The sequence below is a fragment of the Saccoglossus kowalevskii genome, chromosome 19 (assembly GCF_978046115.1).
Source record: "Saccoglossus kowalevskii chromosome 19, keSacKowa6.1, whole genome shotgun sequence".
NCBI lineage: Eukaryota > Metazoa > Hemichordata > Enteropneusta > Harrimaniidae > Saccoglossus > Saccoglossus kowalevskii.
Window position 1 is genome coordinate 28,240,607 of NC_140659.1, and position 23,134 is coordinate 28,263,740.

Below are 23,134 nucleotides of genomic sequence, written 5' to 3' on the forward strand. Positions count from 1 at the left end.
AGCATTTAGAATTACAAGATGTTTCGTGGAAGCACAACAAATAAAAAACCAAGGGCTTTGTCAGCCAATCACAGAGATGTATTCCAGGAATTGACATACTGCATCACTGTATCTATAATATGTATTTTTTGGATGAATTTGGTTTGTTTTTCTGACATTGATAACTATACTTTAAACTACTTGAATTCTGAAACAGAGAAAATTTGACTGGGTAGATAGGGGTCAATTCATGGAATATACCAGTATAGTTCCAGAGACACCAATCAGATTATCAAGAATATGTTATTGTAACGTAGCAAACTCAACTATTGGGTAGCTTTAAAAAACAACCATGCCTTCCCATGATGCACTTTGAATTGGTTTCCTTGTCCAGACATCTATTTAGTCAGGAAATGTTGAATATTCCAATCATGATTTGTTTTTGTTTTCCTTCTTCATTCCTCCTAAGCAAGCTGGGGATTCTGATACAACTTCACTTTGATGCCACTGTTCAGGTGTTTTAGCCTAGTAAAATAAAATAACTATTGGTATCACAGGGGTTTTTCTAGAAAAAAACTGCAAGAGGGAGCACTGCAATTCAGCGGCACCACCAAGTAAGGCTGATAGGGTTCTCCCTACCAGAGTGTGTAGTTTTTGATAATTCTAAGTTAAAATAGAGCATTCTATGGCTTCCTTAGGGCCAAGATTACTATCAGACAGGTCACAGTTGAAGACTGTGGCCACATGTGATCAGAATTTTATGATTGCCAAAGGACCTGCTACTCAGGGTAAGAGGCGCATGGCCATGGCATGAGGGCTCCCTGGTATCAAATGTTTGTTATTACCAGTACACTGGGTATAATACCATACTCCCATAGTAAAGAATCAAATAGTACACCTTTCTATAAAGTCATTACTACGATTACAAAAGGGTTTTGTTATTTGATGGAGCAAAGTGTCTCCCAGTGTTATAACTAAGAGATCATAATTAATTATAATTAAAACAATATATGCTGATATGGCATGTAACTGACACACAGACATTTTTCATGGTGCACACCAATGATACATTATATTTTTTCTTGGATGCCTCTCTCCCAAACTGTCACCAAGGTAATTACATTTTAGGACACACATTGAGGGCGCACTGCTGGACAAGCATAGTAATCTTCAAAAACATTTTATTTATTTTTTCGAGGGCCTCAGTCTCCAGTAGTCTCCAAGGTAGATTTTTGGAATTCCATTGTGTCTCAAAATCAGTCTTGTTAGAGGGCACATGAAATACTAGTATATTATTACCTGGATGGAGAGAGCATGCACTGGCCCCTTCAATTCCTCTTCCAAAGATTCATTCACCATTCGATGTCTTTTTATCAGTGTCTGTTTATCAAACTTGTCTGATATTACCACAACTTTGAAATGAGATTCCGAACCCTTAGGAACGCTGTGCATATGACTCTCATTAATCACTTGTAAATGGACTGGCTGAAAATACGAACAAAATTAAATTAATGCGGTAGAAGTGAATGCTTATTTCAAGAAGGTGATATTTTTTTTTTTTTATCTCAATTTTTTTAGTTTTCTGCACTGTCTTGCTTTCCAAATCAGGCATAATTTAGTTCAGGATTTGTTTTGAGCGAGCATGCTCAGTCACAGGAAATACCAGCATGTGATGTCATCACTTACTTGAAAAGAAACACAACATCAAAATTGTCTCATACCACATTACGGCCATTCACGCAATGGGAAGCTTGATAAACAAGGTGAGAGGTGAAATATTGTAGTTACATTGTATTGGGAGATTACAATTATAGTTATTACCTGGAAAGCTTCTGAGAGTTTATTTTTAATAGAAGTTGCCACAGGACCAGGTGATGATGAAGACGACATCATTCTCAGGATTGCTGGTGATGAATTCCTGGACACACAATAATGTGTTACACACCTATGTCTTCCAATCAATGAAAATATACTCCCTAAGAAAGATATTTTTTTTTTTATTTAATCTACATTAAATTCATGCAGTGAATTTTATGTACCGGCTAGGCATGAATTTTTTTTATATACAATACTTATAATTGTAAATTTCAAATGATGATTGAAAAGGACTTCACCAATCACACACTGTGTAGCAGTAAATGATTGAAGGAAACCTACAAAAATTAGTGGCTAATGGACATTACTAAATAGTTTTGATATCGAATGAAAGCACATTCTTTGGATTTGAATGAAGCCCATAGGTCTTCAAGAGTAAAATGTATAAAAAACATTCATACCTTCATGAAATTCACTTGAACACATAATAAATTTGTTAGTGAAATATCATTCTTTGCTATGTATTTAGTCGAATTTGATTGAATGTTAGCGATCACAGTTAGAACCATTCAAAAATTTGTTAAAAATAAAGCAATATCATGTATACTAATGGGAGAATCTCCATTTCGGGAAAAGGTACAATGCTGACTACCACAGTGCTACTCGCCAAAAATAGATGGGCGAGGATATGATCATGTATGTCCAAAAAAATCTGCTTGAATCATTGAGACACAGTGATATGCCACACAACAGAAACATATTTTTTTATATGTAAATTTCACTGGTACTACAAATAGATTATATCTCATAAGTGACCTTTCAATATCAGATTCAGTAAACCAGTGTAGTGATTTGTTCCAGGCCTTACTACAAATTTATGTACGTGGAGAAATTGAGGTTTGAGGAATTTGAAATAACATTGCAAATATACCGCACACACATTTTAACTGTTATACAAACCACGAGAAATATTTTTAATAATATTGTGTAAAACAAACAACACCTGAAATATTGCCTCATTTGTGACCAATTAGATTACCGGGATTTTTATCACATAGTATGGAAATTACACTGAACTGCCAGGACATATAGGATAAATAACAATATGCACCCAGGGAGGTAAAACCGAGATGTAAAAACAGCTCAAAAAAATATTTGCTTCCTTGACTTACGTAATGAGCTCATTAGAATTGTACTTCGTTTAATGCATAGATGAATGAACCAGCTCCGGTTGAAACAAGATCCAGAAATGCTGGTGTTGGCTTGTGATGACCTTCGGTGACCTTATAAGAACTATGGTTGGAGCTAAGTAAGAGATTGTTTAATTGGTCAATAGTTAAAATGACGTCATTGTGAGCCAATGAATATATTTGTTATATCGTCCATTCATTCTTGGTCTTCTGTAGATAGTGTACATTTATAGTCTATACTTTCGGGTAAAGTGTGCGATTGTTTATAAATAATATTGATTGGTTAACTTAACTATATATTTGTAATTAAATAGTAAAAGTATTTTATTAAAGGCGTTAAAGCCACTTATGTGATATACAAAATATCAAAATATATAATATATGAGCTGTGTGATGGAAATACAAAAAATACTTTCATTTCAAGATGGCGGTTTTGATGGAAGCGGAGAAGGTACAAATATTTTGCCCGGATAGTGGTATTCGTCTGCCTATATCACGTCTCTATTTTTGTCGTCATTGTCTGAAACTTAAATCTGGACAATGTGTTTGTCATGAGGTAGGTAGTTTTTCATGTATGAAAATATAGGTTTTCCGTAATCGTTGCCCATCCCACCCACCTCGTCATTTTCCCGTTTTAGTTGGCAGAATAATATTCCATTACTGTAAATTACTTTAATTTCGCTGTCTTCGTTGAAGAAATGAATCAGTGCAAATATAATCCACTGAAAATACATTTTTTTCTATACTTCACATGGAAAGAATTCCTTATTGCCCCACCCCTAACGTACATGTATATCCTAATACTCCACCCCACCCCCACCCCATGTTACCCTTCACATTCAACTTATCAAAAGTCAGTGACAATTAGCTTCATACACATAACAGCAACAATTAATTCCAACAAAAAAGTATTTTATAAAGTAATAGGCAAGTGACAGATATATAATATAGTCACTTGCACACCTACACTGTATTCATGTCCATAGATTGAAAGATGTCAAAAATTAATATGGGAGGCGTTGGTTGTCACGGCACACCATGTTCGATGTGAGACTTATAGCGATGCATGCAATGCGTGTGAAATGCATGACATTCGACCACACGTTGTGCAATGATCACCAGCCTTAAATAACAATCCATTTTATAATAATATTTTTATTGGATTTTTAGAATTAACATTTTTCCCGTCAGTTATTAGCAATATGATTATAAATGATTTTGATGATTATTGTTTAAATTTTCCCAATAGTTGTACTTTGTGAATGATCACAGTCTTGGAGTGAATTTGGTATCATTGATTTCCTTGTCATGAACCACTATTTATATGACATTGATAGTATATGCTTGACTACCGTAATCCTTCTGTCAATTCGACTCCTCTATCAATTAGGCCACCTAATTTCGTCTGCAAAAATATTTTTTATTTTTCTTCTTTTAGTTCGGCTACCTGGCAGGAAATGACACGTTTAGTTACCTATCAAGCTGTCTATCTGTTTTCGCAATGAATAAAACTAAGACAAGTTAATATGTTCGTTTTCCTGCTCATTGTTCCAATACTTCACCCCTGTTTTACCAGCAAATAAGTTTCCCAGACGTGAACATGACTCTTTCTAAACATGCTAATGTTTTGTCTGAGTGGAGACGCGTTGGAACAAAGACAAGCGTGTCTGGGGTCAAACTGGAGTCGTATGCTAATCAGCTATTACGTGAATAATTTGCGATTGACCAGGACTTGGTTATTTCCGTCATGCTTGTAGTCTAGAAAAAATAATGAAACGTCAATAAATCATAACTGCATCTTCGATGACTGCAGCAAATAACAGTAGTACAATTATTTTCATGAAGTGGTGGTTTTCGAAGAGATCGCAGTGTCAATAACTGTTCAACGCAGTCACATAATGTTGTTTTTTTTTACTGTTTACCGTAGTTACAGAAAGGAGATGACTCCATTTGTAAACATGCTAATGATTTGACTGAGTGTAGACACTTTAGAACAAACAAAAACGAGAAAGTTGGGGTCAAACTGGCGCCATATGCTAATCGACAATTACGTAAATAACTTGCGATTGGCCGTGACTTAGTGATGTTCTGTCAGCCAAGAAAAATAAATCATAACATCAATAAACTGTGTACAATTATTTTTAAGAAGTGTTGGTTTCCGGAACGACCACAGTTTTCTCCACAAAATGGAGATAATTTTTCCCTCCAAGGTTGCAGTTTCCAGAAAAATTAATCAAATATATGTAAGATCATGATTTTCTTTTTCTGCTCCATGGTTAGGTCAACAACAATCTGCATGCAACTTTAAAATACACAATCAATCAATTGTTTAGCTTTCTTGTCTGTCTCGAGACTTTTCTTTCAATTTCTTTGTTTCACACACACGCCAAAATTGCTATGAAAAGAAACAATTCACCGTGTCTGACACTGGGTTTACATTTTTGACAACCTACATGTTTACCGGCAACGTATACGTCTCGGGCACAACATTTTGATTTTGAAAATTGCCGTTGGGGACATTTCTCGAGTCGCATGTCTATTTTTTATTTTATTTTCAATATAAAGTACTACAGGTACGGAAGTAATATCGACAACACATGTTTTTCCATTGTCACCCGTTCACACCAATCACCACGTTCTCCATGTCGAAATTATCAGAGGATGGCCGCTAATAGTACAGTCATTGTGACTGAAAATAGTGTGAAAATGTTGTCCACTCAGACTCACGAAAATACAGTATAAATATGGGACTTTTTGCCAAAGGAGATCACTTGCTCAAAGTCTTTCATTAGATCTTAAAGCACACTCGATTTCTCGTCTGCGACAATGTCTCGAATCGATTCGTATTTTGTCAAAGCCACGACTGAAGTTCCAGCTATCCCGCCTTCAATGTATCGTGCAACCGTCCGGTTGGTAGGCCACCAAAAAGACCGCGATTAGAATTTACTGGTAATGTTAATCTACCAACGACCGAACAAACCATTCCAGACGCAGCTCCGCTTGCTGATGCCAAACCAACACCAACGATTCCTTCAACAATGTCAACACCAACCAACACCACGAGGGCCGCCAGAGGCATCTACAAATCCTTTAACATCAAACAACGCCGCAAAATTTATGAGGAGGCCAAGATGATGGGGTTTAACGCCACCGCACGGAAATATAAAATAGCTCCATCGACATTGAAAGGGTGGGGTAAATATGATTTCGATAAGGAACATTTTACAGAGGGTGGAAGAAGACATGGTGGAGGTCATGTTGTCTCGTACGGCACGCAATTTGGACGAACGCGTCCTTATTTGGGTTCTACAGCAACGCGACCTGCATATCCCTGTTACCATGGACGCAATACGCTGTCACGCACTGTCAGTCATCAAACCTGAGTTTCCATACTTCAAAGCATTGCGTGGCTGGTGCGAAAAGTTCATGAAGCGGAACAACCTTGTCTTGCGGTTAAAAACTTCTGTGGCACAGAGGCTACCTGCAGACTTGGAAGTGAAGCTTGATAATTTTTTGACATTTGTCCACGACAAAAGAAGTGATGACGATTTTGATTATATCGGAAACATGGACGAGACACCAGTCTTTTTCGATTTAGTTCCAAACAAAACTGTGGAAGTGAGAGGCGTCAAGACACTGAAAGTCTGCACTACGGATGCAGAAAAAAGACACCTGACAGTTGTTTTGACAGTGATGTCAAATGGAGATATTCTGCCCCCAATGATTATTTTTAAGGGGAAAAGGGAATTGAAGCTACAATCTCCACTCGGTTTTATTGTAGCTGTCCAAGAAACGCTGTGACGCTGCTATCAAAGCAACACAGGCTGATACTGACGATATCCGACTGAAGACAGCAGACAAGCAAACTATTGTCAACTGGATTGTCAACGCATGGGAAAAAATACGTAATCGCCCATCCATGATTTCACGATCGTTTAAAGTTTGTGGTATAACCAATGCCATGAACGGTGCCGAAGATCATCTCATCAGGAGCAATGCAGAAATAGCAGACATCATTTCTGATTTACTGTTGGATGATGATGACGAGGACGACTGGTTTGAGGGATTTACGCAGTCGGAGCTGCAACAGTAACCATCTCTCACTTGTACCGTCTAACGGTAAATCAAACAAAACGACCCTTTTCAGGGCCACCACATCCTCCAAAAAGAGATATATCGTACCATATTTTTATCGCCTGAAAGAATGATAGATTGAGCAAGTGTGTATGTGTGTATATTTTATTTTTTATTGCAAAAAATTCCAAATGCGTAATTTTTAGTCCCCGTTCGGACATAGTCCGAAAACGGGGACTTATGTTTTGCCCTGTGTGCGTCCGTCCGTCCGTGATCACCTGTATCTCGAACATGCATGGACCGATTAAGTTCAAACTTCACTCATACATCACACATTATATGGGACATATGCACATGCATTTTTTTCGTGATCCGATTAACGATAGCCGAATAGCGGCCATTTTAAGGCCGAAAATGCATCAAAATCACACATTTTCACCATTCCGGACCAGGATCTCAGTTATCCATGGACGGATTTCGTTCAAATTTGGTACATACATTAAACATAATAGGACCTTGATGCACGTCATATTTTTTTTTGGATCGGGTTTGAAATGGCCGACTGGCGGCCATTTTGTTTTAAAAAATTCAGTTCTGGATCCGTATCTGAGACATGCTTGGATTGATCGAGTTCAAACTTCACACACACAAGGTACATCATGTCACAAATACGTATGTGCATTTGTTTCATGATTTCATTAACGATAGCCAAATGGCGGCCTCTTTAAGGTCGAAAATGCATTGAAATCGCACATTTTCACCATTCCGGACCCGGATCTCAGTTATGCATGGACGGATTTTGTTCAAATTTGGTACATACATTAAACATAATAGGACCTTGATGCACGTCATTTTTTTTTTCCGGATCAAGTTCGAAATGGCCGACTGGCGGCCATTTTGTTTTAATAAATTCAGTTCTGGATCCGTATCCAAGACATGTCTGGATTGATCAAGTTCAAACTTCACACACACATGGTACATCATGTCACAAATAGATATATGCATTTGTTTCATGATCCGCTTAACAATAGCTGAATGATGGCCATTTTAAAGCCGAAAATGCATCAAAATCACATATTTTCACAATTCCGGAACCTGATCTCAGTCATGCATGGATGGATTTTGTTCAGATTTAGAACAATGTGTTGTACATGTGCAGGTGCATTTCGGTCATGATCTGCTTTGAATGTATATGTCACTCAAATATGGACGTGTCATTGACAATGACTTGTTTTTTATGTTTTATGTGCGTGCTTAGCGTGCATAACAAACCTGATACATTTTGTACACAATTAAACAATTTCTCTCGTTGGGTGGTACACATAGCGGCGTTGTCTCTTGAAATTACTGCTTGTTTTTCGTTGCATTTGAATTACCAAAATTACACTCCTATAGTTCGACCAGCCAAACCATACCCCTAATAATTCGACCACCCAAAACATATTTTCTGTTTTTCTTCTATCAAATCCGCCACCCTCAAAAATAATTATTTTTTCCTGGTCTAATTGTTAGAAGGATTACGGTAATGAACATATATGTGCAGAATGTTATTTTGTGCTTGTTTATAAGCTAAAATGTTTAAACTGAAATTTGTGGTTTGGTTAATGATTATTGCAGACGGGTAATAATAAATAAAATGTTTTTATTTTTCAGGTGGACTCCCATTACTGCCCAAATTGCTTGGAAAATATGCCTGCAGCTGAGGCTAAGCTGAAAAAGAACAGGTAAGTTTATTATCATTGTGAACATTTTGGTATTGTATGTAGATAGTCTTAGAGAGATTCTCATTTCTATGATTTTTTTTGTTAGGTGTGGTAACTGTTTCGACTGCCCAAGCTGTAGACATACTCTATCCACCAGAGCTACAAGTATTGCGATTCCAAATCCAAATGATCCAGCAAGGCCAACAACCAAAAAAGCCTATTATTTGGCTTGTGGTTTTTGTCGATGGACATCAAGGGACATTGGTATGCCTGATAAACATGTTGGTAAGTAACTGAAAAGATAAAAAAACTATCAAATAATTTTACAATTAAGTTGCCTTATTTTACTGGTTTTCATTTTAAAGAGAAGATAGTGTTTAAATTTATCATATTACAAAACAATTTTGCGAATAGCCGACTTCATAGTTGGCATAACTACTAACTAGTCAGCCTTCAACACAGTATCACAATTTACAGTCAATTAGCAAGATGGCACTTAGATTTTTGTCCAATCTAGACTTGACGGTGCAGTTTCATTAACACATGCACAGTTCAGATCATTCCAATGTCATACTAGATATGTGCTCATTAGAATACACAGGTCAGGGATTTTTTTAAACAAGGGAACAGTGGCGCAGCACCCTCATGCCATGGCCATGCACCCCCTTACCCTGGGGAGCAGACCCAGCGGCAACCATAAAATTCTGATTGACCAGAGATCACATGTGGCCACAGTCTTCAACTGTGACCTGTCTAATAGTGATTTTTGCCCCAAGATAGCCATAGAATGCTCCATTTAAACTTAAAATTATCAAAAACTCCACACCCTGGTAGGGAGAACCCTATCTCCCCCCACTTGGTGGCGCCGCTGAATTGCAATGCTCCCTCTTGCAGTTTTTTTCCAGATAAACCACTGCAGGTTATTTTGAAGTGTTTTAATATTTCTTGAATCACATACAATGTAGATACTCATGAAATGAAGGGTATTTATTGAATAGGTACACCAGATTAGTAAATCACTATGTTGACAATGCCCTAGACTGGCCCAGCTGTGGTGATTTTTTTTTTCAGTTAAAAAAATTGGAAAAATAGTTTTGCGAATCTGTTGCTATTATTTATTCATGATATGCAGTGACATCACTGAACGGATACAGAAAAGGAGCGGGGTAGTGCGCTGCATAATGAGGTAAACATGGGTCTTCTGTGCAATCGCGGTTCACTGTAACCCAGGCGAGATAAAGCTACACGCAGGCTACTTCTCTCCATTTGAATAATTCTGCTCATTAACATAAAAACTAGTATGAAAACACACTAGTTCCTGCTTTCACCACAGAGGGCGCGGCAAAAACGTCCAGTTTGGGTGATTTCGTAGTTACAGAGGATTTCTCGTTAACACCTCCATTTCGCTATTTTTTTTTATTTAATTTAAAATTTAAAAAGAAATAAATCGCCCAGACTGTGCCAGTCTAACAATACCCATAAAGTAGCAATGCTACACACATGCAGCGTGCTATCAAACAGTGCCTTCAAGTCTAGAACAAAGCAAAATCCAAGTGCTTTGCAAAGCTGCAAGCCACTTTGCTTAACTGACTGTCCGAGTAATTCTCAAAGCCGCTGTAAATATTCTTTATTTGTTTCTTTCAGCCAGTGGTGCCTGGCAAGAACCAGAAAGTCCTTATGTAACGAGGGTAAGTGCTGTGAATGGAATGATTCATTAAGTCATTGGCAGATATTAATTATGAAAGACATGTATCAAATATCATGTTATCAACCTGCCTGGCTGTACATGCTATTCTTAATAATTAATCCTTTTATTAATTAGTAATGTACTTTAACAAATTTTAATCATCTTATGGAATTAATTATCATTACATCAGTTTCTGCTAAATGTCTAACTATTTAGTATGTACTTGGTAACTAAAAAATCATGTATTACCAATTTTGATGATTTATATTTACACATCTTCCACTTCCATACACAGTATGTAGTGGCTGCATGTGATGTTTTATTGTCAGTAGATGTGACTTTGTAATACGCTTAGTTTTTATATGGGTAATAAGGGTGGTGAATAATACACTTCAAGTTGTGTTTCCAGAGGCAATTTAAAGTTTATACCCTTTCAGTAAGTTTACAACTGATTATATGATATCTAGAATTGTGCTGCACAATTGATTTTTATGTGTTGCAAAAATGTCATCCATGCATGAAATGTTGGCTTTTGTAATCAGTCAGTGATATGTGATGTCATTGTTTACATTTATTCCAGCCAGCATGTGCATGTCTGACAAATAATGTCATGTGTGAATGAACACTAGCTGCTGGTGCTATGCATTGCCAAAGTATTTTTAATCAGGACATAGCAAAAAATAACGTGATTATTTTACTTTTGGACTCAAGGAACTGGTTGTATATGGAACTGAAAACATGTGTTCAAATCATAATTTAATGGGTTATATAGTGTGTAATACCAGTATTAACTATTGCTTCTTAAAAACTGCATATTTGCACTTTTGAAAGTGGATCAATTTATCAATATTCTACTGTAAAAACTATATTAGAAGCTTCTATTACATTGCAACAGAAGGGATGCAGCTTCTATTAGAATATTTCCACATAAGAGAACTTGTAAAATTTTGGTTCTCAATTGTTCAGAAAGAATTAGTGTACCTATTAAGGATGCGGCTTCTAATACAGATTTCACAATATAAGTACTGCTTTTTGGTATGAAATCTGATAAATTTATCAATTTGATAGATAATGGGCTTAATTAATTAGCATAGTGCAAAGATGCACTTAAGAAGAAGCACTTGAGACTCCATAGTGTATAGTACATAGAACTGTTGAAAGACTTTAAACCATGTTCGTAGGTTTGAACTGAGAATCAATAATTCAGAAATGATGGGAAGACTGGTGTATAGTTTAAAAAATAATATAACATATTGTATTAGAATAATGCTCCCAGATCAATAAAAGCTAAATTATAACATATTTAAAAATGATTAATAAGCATGCTACAGTAACTGTAAATACAGCTAATTGGGCTACAGCAAATCATATTCATAAAATTATGCTTCTTTGTTTTGTCATATTTTATAGAAAAATAGTGAAATAACTTCAGTATAAGTAGTTCCTTTAAAATTAGCATAACTATTCATGATATACCGCTACCACACTGGCTTGAGGCAATCCCAATGATTAATTAATTGCAGGGATTGTGTTAACCATTATATTCTACTTCCTGGACCCTCAATATTAGAGGGGGAAACCCCACCTTCCTATATTATACTGTAAACCGTTTAAATTTCGCGTGCGACAAATTTTCGCGATCTTCGCGAGTTACCAAAACTCGCGAAAAATAGTCTTCGCGAATAATTACCAAGCTAAGGGGCTAATGTTATCACATGGCTTCACATCACGCACGACGGGGACATTGAACAAAATGGCCGTGTTTGTGAAAAATAATAACAATCACGCCAGAGATAAAGTTACTAGTAATTTTATTTTAATAAATAAATACTACTAATAAATATTAATAATGACAAAGAAATAAAATTACAGATATGATCAAATACTAGTAGTGTCTTGTTGTGTTATTGCACATAGCAGTAAACTACGAATGTCAGTTCATAATAATAATAAATTTACAATGTAGGTGTTCAAAAATTGTACCAGTATGTTATTGTCACAAAAATGTTCAAACCTGAATATTGTCAATGGTTTCCTTGATGGACGATTGAACAAATCCATCCACGATGAGTTCATGATTGTCTCGCAAACTGTCATAGACGCGTAGTAGCCAATGTGCATGTAGGGGCTTCATAATAGACAGCCGCAAATCAACATTAACTTGCCCGATATCTTCTCCACGTTCTAAGGCTGCCACTAATTTGCTAGCATACCATGCATTAAATTCCTCCTTCAAGCATTCTTTAAATTTGCCGTTGAATGAGAGGTCCAGAGGTTGCAGCTCCGACGTACAACAAGGAGGAACGAATACTGGTATCACACCACCATCGCGGAGTTTCTGCAAAAAACTCTCGCTTTGGTGTGCTCGAAAAACATCGAATATCACCAAAGATTTTTGTTCAGCTGGCAGGCTAAGTTGATTACGGATTTTCTGGATGTATGGAAGAAGAACACTGTCGGCATAACGGTTCATACTGTCCTCATTGCTCCAGTGGTTAGCGGTGTGGTAAATGTCCCACTCGGCGGGAAAATTAAAGTTCGGATGACATTGACTGGTTTTTCCCTTATACAGCACCTGTGGTGGCAACAAGTTTCCGGCCATGGAAACACCAAATAGCACAGTGATTTACCGCTTATCCTCTAACCCAATAATCGGTACTTGTTTGTCTCCTTCTTGGGCCAATGTCCATGAGCTCACGGGTACGATATGGACTCCAGTTTGATCAAAATTGATCACTAATTCGGCAGGTATTGCTTCGTTTGACACGGCTTCTGTAATGCGTTCTAAGAATGACGCCTTAAGTTCGCCAAAATTTACTGGCAATTTTCTAGCCGCCTTTGTGCCCTTCCTTTTAACAAATCCCATACGACGAAGCAATGATTCTGACCATGTTCGTGTAAGTTGGATAGGTCCCCCATGATCTTGTAGAAGTGCACGGTTGTTCTGTAACACAATACCACGTGCAGCGGCCACAATGATATTTCTGTTCACGATGCCACCAGCGTCTCTTAGTCCTTTTACGTACCGCTGAACTCTTAAATCGAGTTCGCCCAACAGAAGTGGTCGGCCCCGTTTTGCATGTGGCATGCTAGTTATGGGCTGCTTTGACTTTCGAAGTTCTTTTAAGTACGAATCTTTCATGGACCGAACTGTACTTTCGTTAACCTTTTTAGCCAAGACCACTGTAAAATGGCGGGCTGCTTTTGAGTTGCCATTTTCGGCTGCGTATTTGCCGATCTTCGCACGAAGTTCGGGACTGTAAAATTCATAGTGTCCACGTTTTCGCTTTTGACCACGCGGTCCAAGAGCTTCTAAAACTGGAGTTACTTCTTCATTTGCTCGTGTGGTTTCTTCAGCGTTGTCGGTTCTTTTTGGGTCAGGAAGCCCGGGCTTGGTTTGATCATCAAGATTTCGAATAACAAATCGCCACATTGTATACGCTTGGAAGAGAAGAGTGCAGTGAGTATACCGTTCGGTTATAACGCGACAAGTGATGATCCATTCCAAAATCATGGCTTTTTAAGCAGATTTTTTATTTGACAGTGCCGATTTTGTCTGCAGTATTATTATTGAAACAATGGAAAAAACGAGACACCTTCAACGTGTGAAATAGGAACGTTTTAGCGGATGGCCCCAGCACTGTTTTTCGTGACACGTTGCGATTAACCAGTATGGACATGTCTAGAGTTTCTCAAAGTGTGAATTTTTTAAGTGGTTTGGTGGAGACAACCCCCCATTAAAAATACTTAAGACAATAGTATGACACAGAGGGGATTATACACGAATTAACCCAGTATTACGCTTTGGTTGAAGGCATGTAATGCATCCGGTTGCGTCTTTGTTTACAAGAAACTTCATTGTTTCACGAATGGAACACCACGCGACCAGAAAAAACTTGTATTGAAAATTTAAAACAAAGAAAGCAAAATCGCGAACATTAGTCGTCGCGAATGTGCCCGAATTCACAAACTCGCAAAAATTTCTAGCCGCGAAATTTAAGCGGTTTACAGTATTGCAAGTTCCAGTTCATTTTCTTAATGGGACTCACTACACAAAAATTTGCAACTCCAGATTGACAGCATCTCATTTAACAGACAGTGATCAAATTAAAGTTTTAATACACAATACAAACAGTGGTTTAGGTTTAACTTTAATTGTGTTACTTTACTTTCATTTCCCGCATTCTCAGACTAGTGACAAGGTATGCTTACTTAGTTAACCCACATATAGCAGTAACAAAACTACTGCGGTAATGGTAGATAATAGTAATGTACTATAGTTTTAGTTTATAAATTCTATATAATTTGTAGCATAGTTTCAACAAGTGATGAATGTTGTACTGTAGTTTGCCATTATCATGCTGTCTTGATTGCTGCTATGTTTGGACTTGTAGCTTTCATTGGTATTATGAGGTAACTGTCAGTGGTTAATATTTAAGTAGCTTTGTTTGACTTAACTCGATTTCAAACAACAACATTTATAAGTACAGTTTTACGATGGATTTGGCAACTTTTCTAGCTGGATTATTCTGATTATTTTTTGTCCATATTCTCAGATTGGTCAGTTGCTGGATTATTACAGACAACTGGCATTAAAAGAGAAGCAGGAAAGAGAAAGAAAGCGCTATACTAGACGACGATCCTACTTTGCATCAAGCCTACAGGTTAGTTGCTCAGAATATGTCTGTCTGTTGTAATTACAATATACAAGTTATATAAGCAGCTATTTAATAAAAATAATTGGTGATTTCAGACTATTTGATATCCTACACAAGGTCAGCATGAATTTGGGTATGTGACTCAGTGTGACAGTATCTATATTTCTACATCCAAACTTCCTGAAGACGAGATTTTTTTAAACTTTTACAGCAAGTCTCAGAAGTATTGGGGCAGCCAATTCGCAAACTCGCTAGCGAATTGGCTAACTGCTTGGGTTTTGACTAAACAGTTGGCTTTCGAATCTTGCTGGCGCCGGTTTGTGATCGCGTCCACTCTTGGCGAGTCTATATTGCATTAGGGGAAATGCAATGTTTTTATGCATCCTCAGGCTGGTACATGTCTGGATTCCCCTGAATGATTTGAGCCCGAAAATGGCCACAGTCAGCTGGCGTGACAATATTATAAATGCGATTAATCTACCGATATTTATTATATGAGGGTAACCTTCTTGAACACTGCTTGACTCTAAATATACAAGTTGAGAAACAGTTTCCTACAAATCAGGGAGAAAATAACAAACTTTCACACTCAAACGACCGTTGGGGTAACATTAAGCCAACCGCTGAAAAAATCTACCTCATTCGTCGTTTTTGTGTGGACACGGAAGAGCATAGAACACTTTCCCTGGTATATTTGAAAGCGAAATCGCCATCCAACTGTAAAACCGTTGCCGAATAGCTCCTAAAGTATGAGGATCGTCCCCTACTGTTATATAGATTCGCCTTAAGTGGGCATGACCACAAGACTGTCCCAGCGAGATTTGAAAGCCAACCGTTTAGTCAAAATCCAAGCAGTTAGCCAATTCGCTAGCAAATTGGCAAACTTGTGTGTAAAATCTTATTGTTGACATCATTTTTCAGGAAAAATATCTGTCTCCTGTAAGTACAAGAAGACGCAGCAATGTGCTCCTTAGTACTCTCTCTAATTTAAGGTATGTATATGATGTATGAATAATTATAAAATTGATTTTAACGAACATTTTGGAAGTAATATTTTAACTTTTACTTTATTTTTGCATGTGGGTGGTACATTTTACTGTGAGTTATGGTCAAAATAGGTCATATTCTAATGGTCCAGTGTATGATAGTACCATTTTTGGTTTAGGTTTATAATCCTGATGTGGAAGATGTATCAGATAAAAATTAATTCACTGTTATTAGTCCCCGTTCAGGCGCAGCCATTTTCTGCTTTCTGTCTCCAACATTTTCTCAGAAATTCTGCAGCAGATATCAGTGAAACTTGGCAGGTTGATGAATATGCACATAATTTTTTTTAATTGAATTAACAAAGAAGGCAAGTTGTTATTAAAGGTATATCTAGGTTTACTCAGATTTATGAATGCAGTTTCTTGAGCAACTATGAGACATAGTTTGGTTGCACTTGTGTACTTGTGTATTTTGGACCCGGGTCAATGAAAGTTGAGTACATACGTTGTATTAATTCAATTGTTTGCAATTTTATAATTAAATAACGAGGACTGTGACATTCATGTCTTTCTCCCTCAATACCACTCCCATGTTTTACCTAACATATATTATTTATTTCATCCAGCTTGAAGGAAGGTGATCTTGGCAAAATTGCCACAGTTAAATGTAGTGAACCTACAGAAGAAGTTGAAAAACTCCCTCCTGGTATTTATACAGAGGCTGTCAATTTACCATCTGGTATGTAATAATGAAATGACATTGATATGGTTTAATGCTCTATTATCAGATATGTTTAGTTGGTAGCATTTGATGTATGAAGTAGTATGCGGTACGGTATTTGCTAAATATCTGGACGCATGGAGCTGGGAACAGCTGTATACTATCAAAAAGAGCGTAATAAAAGTAAAGAGCGAATAAAAATGATTCCGGCATTTCATAGTAAATGATCCCTATTAATAATTGTCTATGTTATAATCTTGTTAAATGACGCTACCAGATATTCTGTAGGCATCCCTTCGTCTCGGGAGACGATGGGTTTGCGTCCAGTGAGTCATTCGCTCAGTCTTGTTGAAAGCAGCGGCGGGCATGACTCAGCAGCCCGATCCTTGCATGACAGTCTCTGCTGCACACATAGTTTGAAGGTGGATTTGTTGCTTTATTCTGCTGCCTGTCTTTCCTTCTTGCTATTTTTTCCTCCAACTGTTGCTTTCTCTTTTTCTCGCCTCGCTTTACTCCCTTTTTCACTGTCTGTCTCCAAACACTGCGGTCGTCCGCAAGTGATTCCCAGGTATATAAATACACATAAGTGACGCTACCAGATATATACACAAGCTAACAAGCCACACCACCCAGTGACTGCTTAGATTGCAAAGTACACACTCCCATCATGTCATACTCTGTAATATGCAATTACAATTCCAGTTCCTTAATACCTCTGGGTCAGAGGTTTCCCCCAAATGAATTGAGACTAATAATACATGCCTGATCCGTTCTTTCACAATGCGTACTGTTGAATTCTACTCTGAACTGTTGTAGATGCATATTATTTTCAGTATTTCACCACTTGGAACATTATTTTTAGCTCCGCTGTCGACTTTGTCGAGCGGAGCTTATCATACGAGTGATTGTCCGTCGTCGTCGTCCGTGTCAATGTTTTACTTTTTTGACTTCTTCTTGAAAACTAAAAGCCTGAATGCTTTGATACTTGGTGTATATGTACCTTGGGTAGACCTCTCTTAGGTTTGTTCATTTCATGTTGATATCTTCAATTCTCTAATTTTGGTGAATATTTTTGTCATTTTTGGTAAAAAGTGATATTTTCGACTTCTTGTTAAAAACCGCAAGTGCAATTGCTTTGATATTACATATATAGGTACTACATGTGGACCTCTCTCAGATTTGTTCATTTTGTAATGATATCTTTAATTCTCTAATTTTGGTGAATATTTTTGTCATTTTTGGTAAAAAGTGATATTTTCGACTTCTTGTTAAAAACCGCAAGTGCAATTGCTTTGATATTACATATATAGGTACTACATGTGGACCTCTCTCAGATTTGTTCATTTTGTAGTGATATCTTTAATTTTCTAATTTTGGTGAATATTTTTGTCATTTTTGGTAAAAAGTAATATTTTCGACTTCTTGTTAAAAACTTCAAGTCCAATTGCTTTGATATTACATATGTATTCATGTGAAATTTTTACTCAGTTATATTCCTGACAAGTAGACCCTTGTCATTGTTAGATAACTATAGGATTGTTGTGCAAACCATTATCAAAAAAGCAAATAAATCTAATTTTATTTCAAACCAATTTTATACATATAGGTACTACATGTGGACCTCTCTCAGATTTGTTCATTTTCTAATGATATCTTCTGTTCTTTATTTGCCATGTGCATTGCTAACAGCGGAGCTATCTCAGCCGACAGGCTGCTTGTTTTGAATAATTATGTATTTCACTTACAGTATGTACAATCTCCCAAAGACTGTCTCAACCAGAGTACCAGCCATTCTATACCAAACAACTGTATCCACGACATAAACATCTGCTTATCAAGAGATCTCAGAGATGCCGTGTAAGTATCACATCACATATACAACACATAATCCCTGTTTATAATTAGGCCTAAATTATGTAATTGTGTTTTGATGCCATCCATATTAATGATGCATTTCTTCAATCGAGCTCTAAGTCGTGTTCAGTACACTGCAAGATAAATATCTACAGTCAAAACTGTATTAGTGACCACCTCTGTATAGACACCCTCTGCCTATAGTGATCACTTTTAGGCAGTACCAAAGCATAACATATGAGCAACGTGTGTTTAAAGACCATCTTGTCAGCAACAGTTTTGCAGATTAAGTTATGTTTCAAGACTAAAATAATAATACCCGATAGTATTTTGTTTATAAAACTATTTTTAATTTTCTCTCTTTAAACTAAATTGATTTTTTCCCCAAATATTATGTGTTTTTGTTGCAACAGTACCATCTTATTATTTGCTGCACGAATATTAAAGTGAGCATTATTAGTCGTCAAATTTTACTGAAGTCCCTTGGGTGGTCACTATACACTGATTCAATTGTACATTGTTTTCAAAGCATGTAACATTTTTGTTCTTCACATTTTAAGTAATAGAGGAGGTATCAGTATACATAATGGTTTCAATTCAAATGTATGGGTGTTGGTATATTTTTGGTGATTACAAATATGCAATTCAGTGCCGCAGACTTTTTGATCTGAGCAATGCATGCATGCCTGTATTGTTTATTTTGGTGTATTGGAATCATAACTCACATTATTATGCATACTTTACTAATTAAAGAAGATATAGGCTATACTTTCTGCATTTTTGTTTTTTAGCTCCGCTGTCGACTTTGTCGAGCGGAGCTTATCATTTGAGTGATTGTCCATCGTCGTCCATTCATCTTCAATTCTCATTTTTGGTAATAAGTGATATTTTCGACTTCTTGTTAAAAACCACAAGTCCAATTGCTTTGATATTACATATATAGGTATTAAATGAGGACCTCTATCAGATTTGTTCATTTTGTAATGATATTTTCAATTCTCTAATTTGGGTGAATATTTTTGTCATTTTGGTAAAAAGTGATATTTTCGACTTCTTGTTAAAAACCGCAAGTCCAATTGCTTTGATATGACATATATAGGTACTACATGTGGACCTCTTTTTGATTTGTTCATTTCATGATGATATCTTCAATTCTCTAATTTTGGTGAATATTTTTGTCATTTTTGGTAAAAAGTGATATTTTTGACTTCTTGTGAAAAACCGCAAGTCCAATTGCTTTGATATTACATAAATAGGTACTACATGTGGACCTCTCTCTGATTTGTTCATTTTGTAATGATATCTTTAATTCTCTAATTCTGATGAATATTTTTGTCATTTTTGGTAAAAAGTGATATTTTTGATTTCTTGTTAAAAACCTCAATTCTGATTGCTTTGATATTACATAATTTATATAGGTACTACATGTGGACCTCTCTCAGATTTGTTCATTTCATGATGATATCTTCAATTTTCTAATTTTGATGAATATTTTTGTTATTTTTGGTGAAAAGTGATATTTTCGACTTCTTGTTAAAAACAGCTAGTCCGATTGCTTTCATACTATACATATTGTTCATTTTCTAATGATATCTTCTGTTCTTAATTGAAATGTGCATTGCTAACAGCGGAGCTATCTCAGCCGAGAGGCTGCTTGTTTGAAGAATACAGCTGATTTGAAAGTCTGTAGTTTTTAATATTTTTTTTTTTCTGTAGGAATGTGAACACAATCTTAGCAAGCCAGAATTTAATCCATCGTCGATTAAATTCAAGATACAGTTAGTGGCTCTGTAAGTCAAAAATATCAACAATTACTTCATCCGAATATATTTGTAAAAAATCACATTTTCACCAATTTTTAACACACTATTTTTATGGTACTTCACATTGAAAGTCATTAGTCTACCTTGAAGTTTACTTTTTTTTCTGTCCTGGAATTGATTATAAACCTGCTATCAACAAATATATTGGTCTAGCTATATATCCTTGCTTCAATGTCAAAAACATAATCTTCATTGAGATATTATGGACCGAAAGGATATTGACACTTTAAACAGCGTTCAGGTCATCCATTTACGTAATTGTCCTACGGCTTGTGAGAAATGTGTCTTGTATTTTACAAAAGTGCTTTAGAGTAGTTCATTTATATTTGATATTTTGCAGTCATCATATTCCAGAAATGCGAATATTTTCTGTTCCCAATCTGCACTACCAGCAAGAGAGCCAAGTCACTGTTATGTTAGTGAATCCTGTAGAGAATATCACCAATGTCACTCTAGAGGCTCTAGAACCTGATGAAAACCAAGCCACTGCCACAGTAAGTAACAGGGTGTTAGCCAGCCGGGCCAAACGGACTGGCAACTTTGATTTTGGACTCGCAACTTTTTCGCATTTTTCTGATTTTTCCTATTTAAAAATAAAAATATTATTAAAAACAATCTTGTTTCATATTACACATTGTAATTTTGAAATTTATGGAGTCTTAGATTTTAGAACACAATTCTACACTATATGGATACCTCAGCCTCTAAGTTTTGCATTGATGAGTAATTGAAAGATTTAATGTGAATCAGAACATGAATGTTTGAAGCACCTGTATTTCATACACATGATGTATTTACTGGTAATTTTATTACTCTGGATTCTGTATTATTTTTGAACACAAAATATAGGAGCATATACAAGTCTAACTGTATTTGTGATAAAACATAGTCCGCTACAAGTATGATAAATCCTGACCATGCCACTGACATAATCAGTGCAATATTGTGTTATTTCAGGTCATTGTACCAGAATGTCATTTGATCCTTGCAGCTAAGGATGATACAGCGGATTATGATGACAATGCTGAGATGCAAGATTTCAAAGATGATCCAAGGTTTGTACTGATAATCATAAGCTGGAATATTGGCCTGTCCTGCTTTTTGATTGCTTTTAATATTGACAGTTTGATTTATTTCAAAATAAATAAAAATTTGATTGCCGATTTACAACAAGCCTTAACTAGTGATTTTGATCTTGTGTCTATAATTTCATTATTCTTACTGTACATTATTTCGTTACTTGCAGTGTTATAAACTTCCGCAGTGCCAATAAACTTGGTTTCTTTGTGAAGATAACCCCACAGAAAGCAGTTGGAGATGTTATTGTAAGTATATGCACTTTTACCTAAGTCTCAGTTATACTGGTATATTTCATTGCAATTCACAATTAATTGAGTGGTATTTTGACTTCCAGTAGCAATGATTTTTTGCTAGTATTTCACAAAAGTGAACAATTTTTGATTTGAAATCTTTTAATGGATATGACAGCACATTTTACTTAGTAACACATTAATTAACCTGACATGGTCGCATGATTTTAGCCCACCGCGGTGCTCCAAACCCAACACATGCCTGACAGAACGATGTAGCTTTTCACTTCCGCCAACGATTTTTTTGTTGGTACCAATCAAATTGCAGGAACGTCAGATAGTGAGAGCCATCAAAGAGTAACCATTCACTGTTTAGTTGTTTGGTGGCATAATATGTGTTTTATAAGGTGCTGGAAAATTTCCACGCAATGTTTATTATCTTGTTGAAAACAGTCTGTAATTTTTGCCGACAATGCAAACACGCCTTTGTTTGATGGTGTTACCATGACAACATGAATATTCATTGCAAGAACTTAGTGAACTTTGCGAATTTGCAGTATTGATCTTGCCGACAAGACATACACTATTCTGTCAGGTGTTAGCGAGGTCTGATGCCGTTTAGCTGGCCAGGGCCTATGCACACCTACATGGCAGGCTACACATTAATTTCAATATTAAAAGATCTACATAAACTTTCACTATATTGATGTGGTCTTTATAATTTTTAATTTTTAGATTGCTATCAGAGTCAAGTACGATTATCGCAATATAGCCGCTCATTTTGGTAGAACTGATGAAAGCAAAGAAAGTGAAAAGGAGCCACCTATTGTCTGGCTAGAATATGATTGTAATTTAAATGTTGGAAAACTTGTATAGAGTCGCTCTGTTCCCGGAGTCTAAGCAAAACTACTTGATGAGCTACCTGACTGTCATTTAAATTAAAGAGCAGCTTGTCAGGTTTTTCTTTAATGTATCAAATTCTGCCTTGTATACATTTCAAATGTGGTTCTGATCATAACTATGGAAAGTTTTCTCCTATTCCTCAATTCCGTTAATATTTCTTTGATGTATCCGAGTACATACAGTAATTGTGCTGATGTATTTATCAAGTACGGTACATGTCGCTTCATGTACAAATAATCTTTTAGTCTATAAACTATGATGAAAACTCACTTTTGGTATAAGTGCTTCAGTCCATTATGTAAGTTATATTTATTTGCGATAAGATTAAATTCAATATCACTCTACACTGTGTTTTCTATTTGCCTCCCGTGCGAGAAGCCACAATGGGGTGGTCTATGTGTGCCTGTTTCCACTGATATCTCAAAAACCAC

General features: G+C 36.3%; 2 protein-coding genes across 2 annotated transcripts; one reads left to right on the forward strand and one right to left on the reverse strand.

Moving 5' to 3' along the window:
* Positions 1–263: 263 nt before the first annotated feature.
* On the reverse strand, positions 264–3,071 carry LOC100377069 (uncharacterized). Its single transcript, XM_002732731.3, has 4 exons — positions 2,967–3,071; positions 1,801–1,955; positions 1,279–1,464; positions 264–504 (listed from the first exon to the last, which is right to left on the reverse strand). Exons 1-4 carry the CDS (start codon positions 2,977–2,979, stop codon positions 409–411), a joined length of 450 nt encoding a protein of 149 aa, XP_002732777.1. The 5' UTR covers positions 2,980–3,071; the 3' UTR covers positions 264–408.
* A 330-nt stretch (positions 3,072–3,401) lies between these two features.
* LOC102806278 (dynactin subunit 4-like) lies at positions 3,402–22,778 on the forward strand. The gene is made up of 13 exons (XM_085494098.1): positions 3,402–3,540; positions 8,712–8,782; positions 8,868–9,046; positions 10,406–10,449; positions 15,005–15,112; positions 16,028–16,098; positions 16,719–16,831; positions 18,561–18,670; positions 20,384–20,457; positions 20,831–20,984; positions 21,448–21,545; positions 21,737–21,815; positions 22,536–22,778. The coding sequence occupies exons 1-13, from the start codon at positions 3,409–3,411 to the stop codon at positions 22,674–22,676; spliced, it is 1,374 nt and encodes a 457-aa protein (XP_085350224.1). The 5' UTR covers positions 3,402–3,408; the 3' UTR covers positions 22,677–22,778.
* Positions 22,779–23,134: the final 356 nt, after the last annotated feature.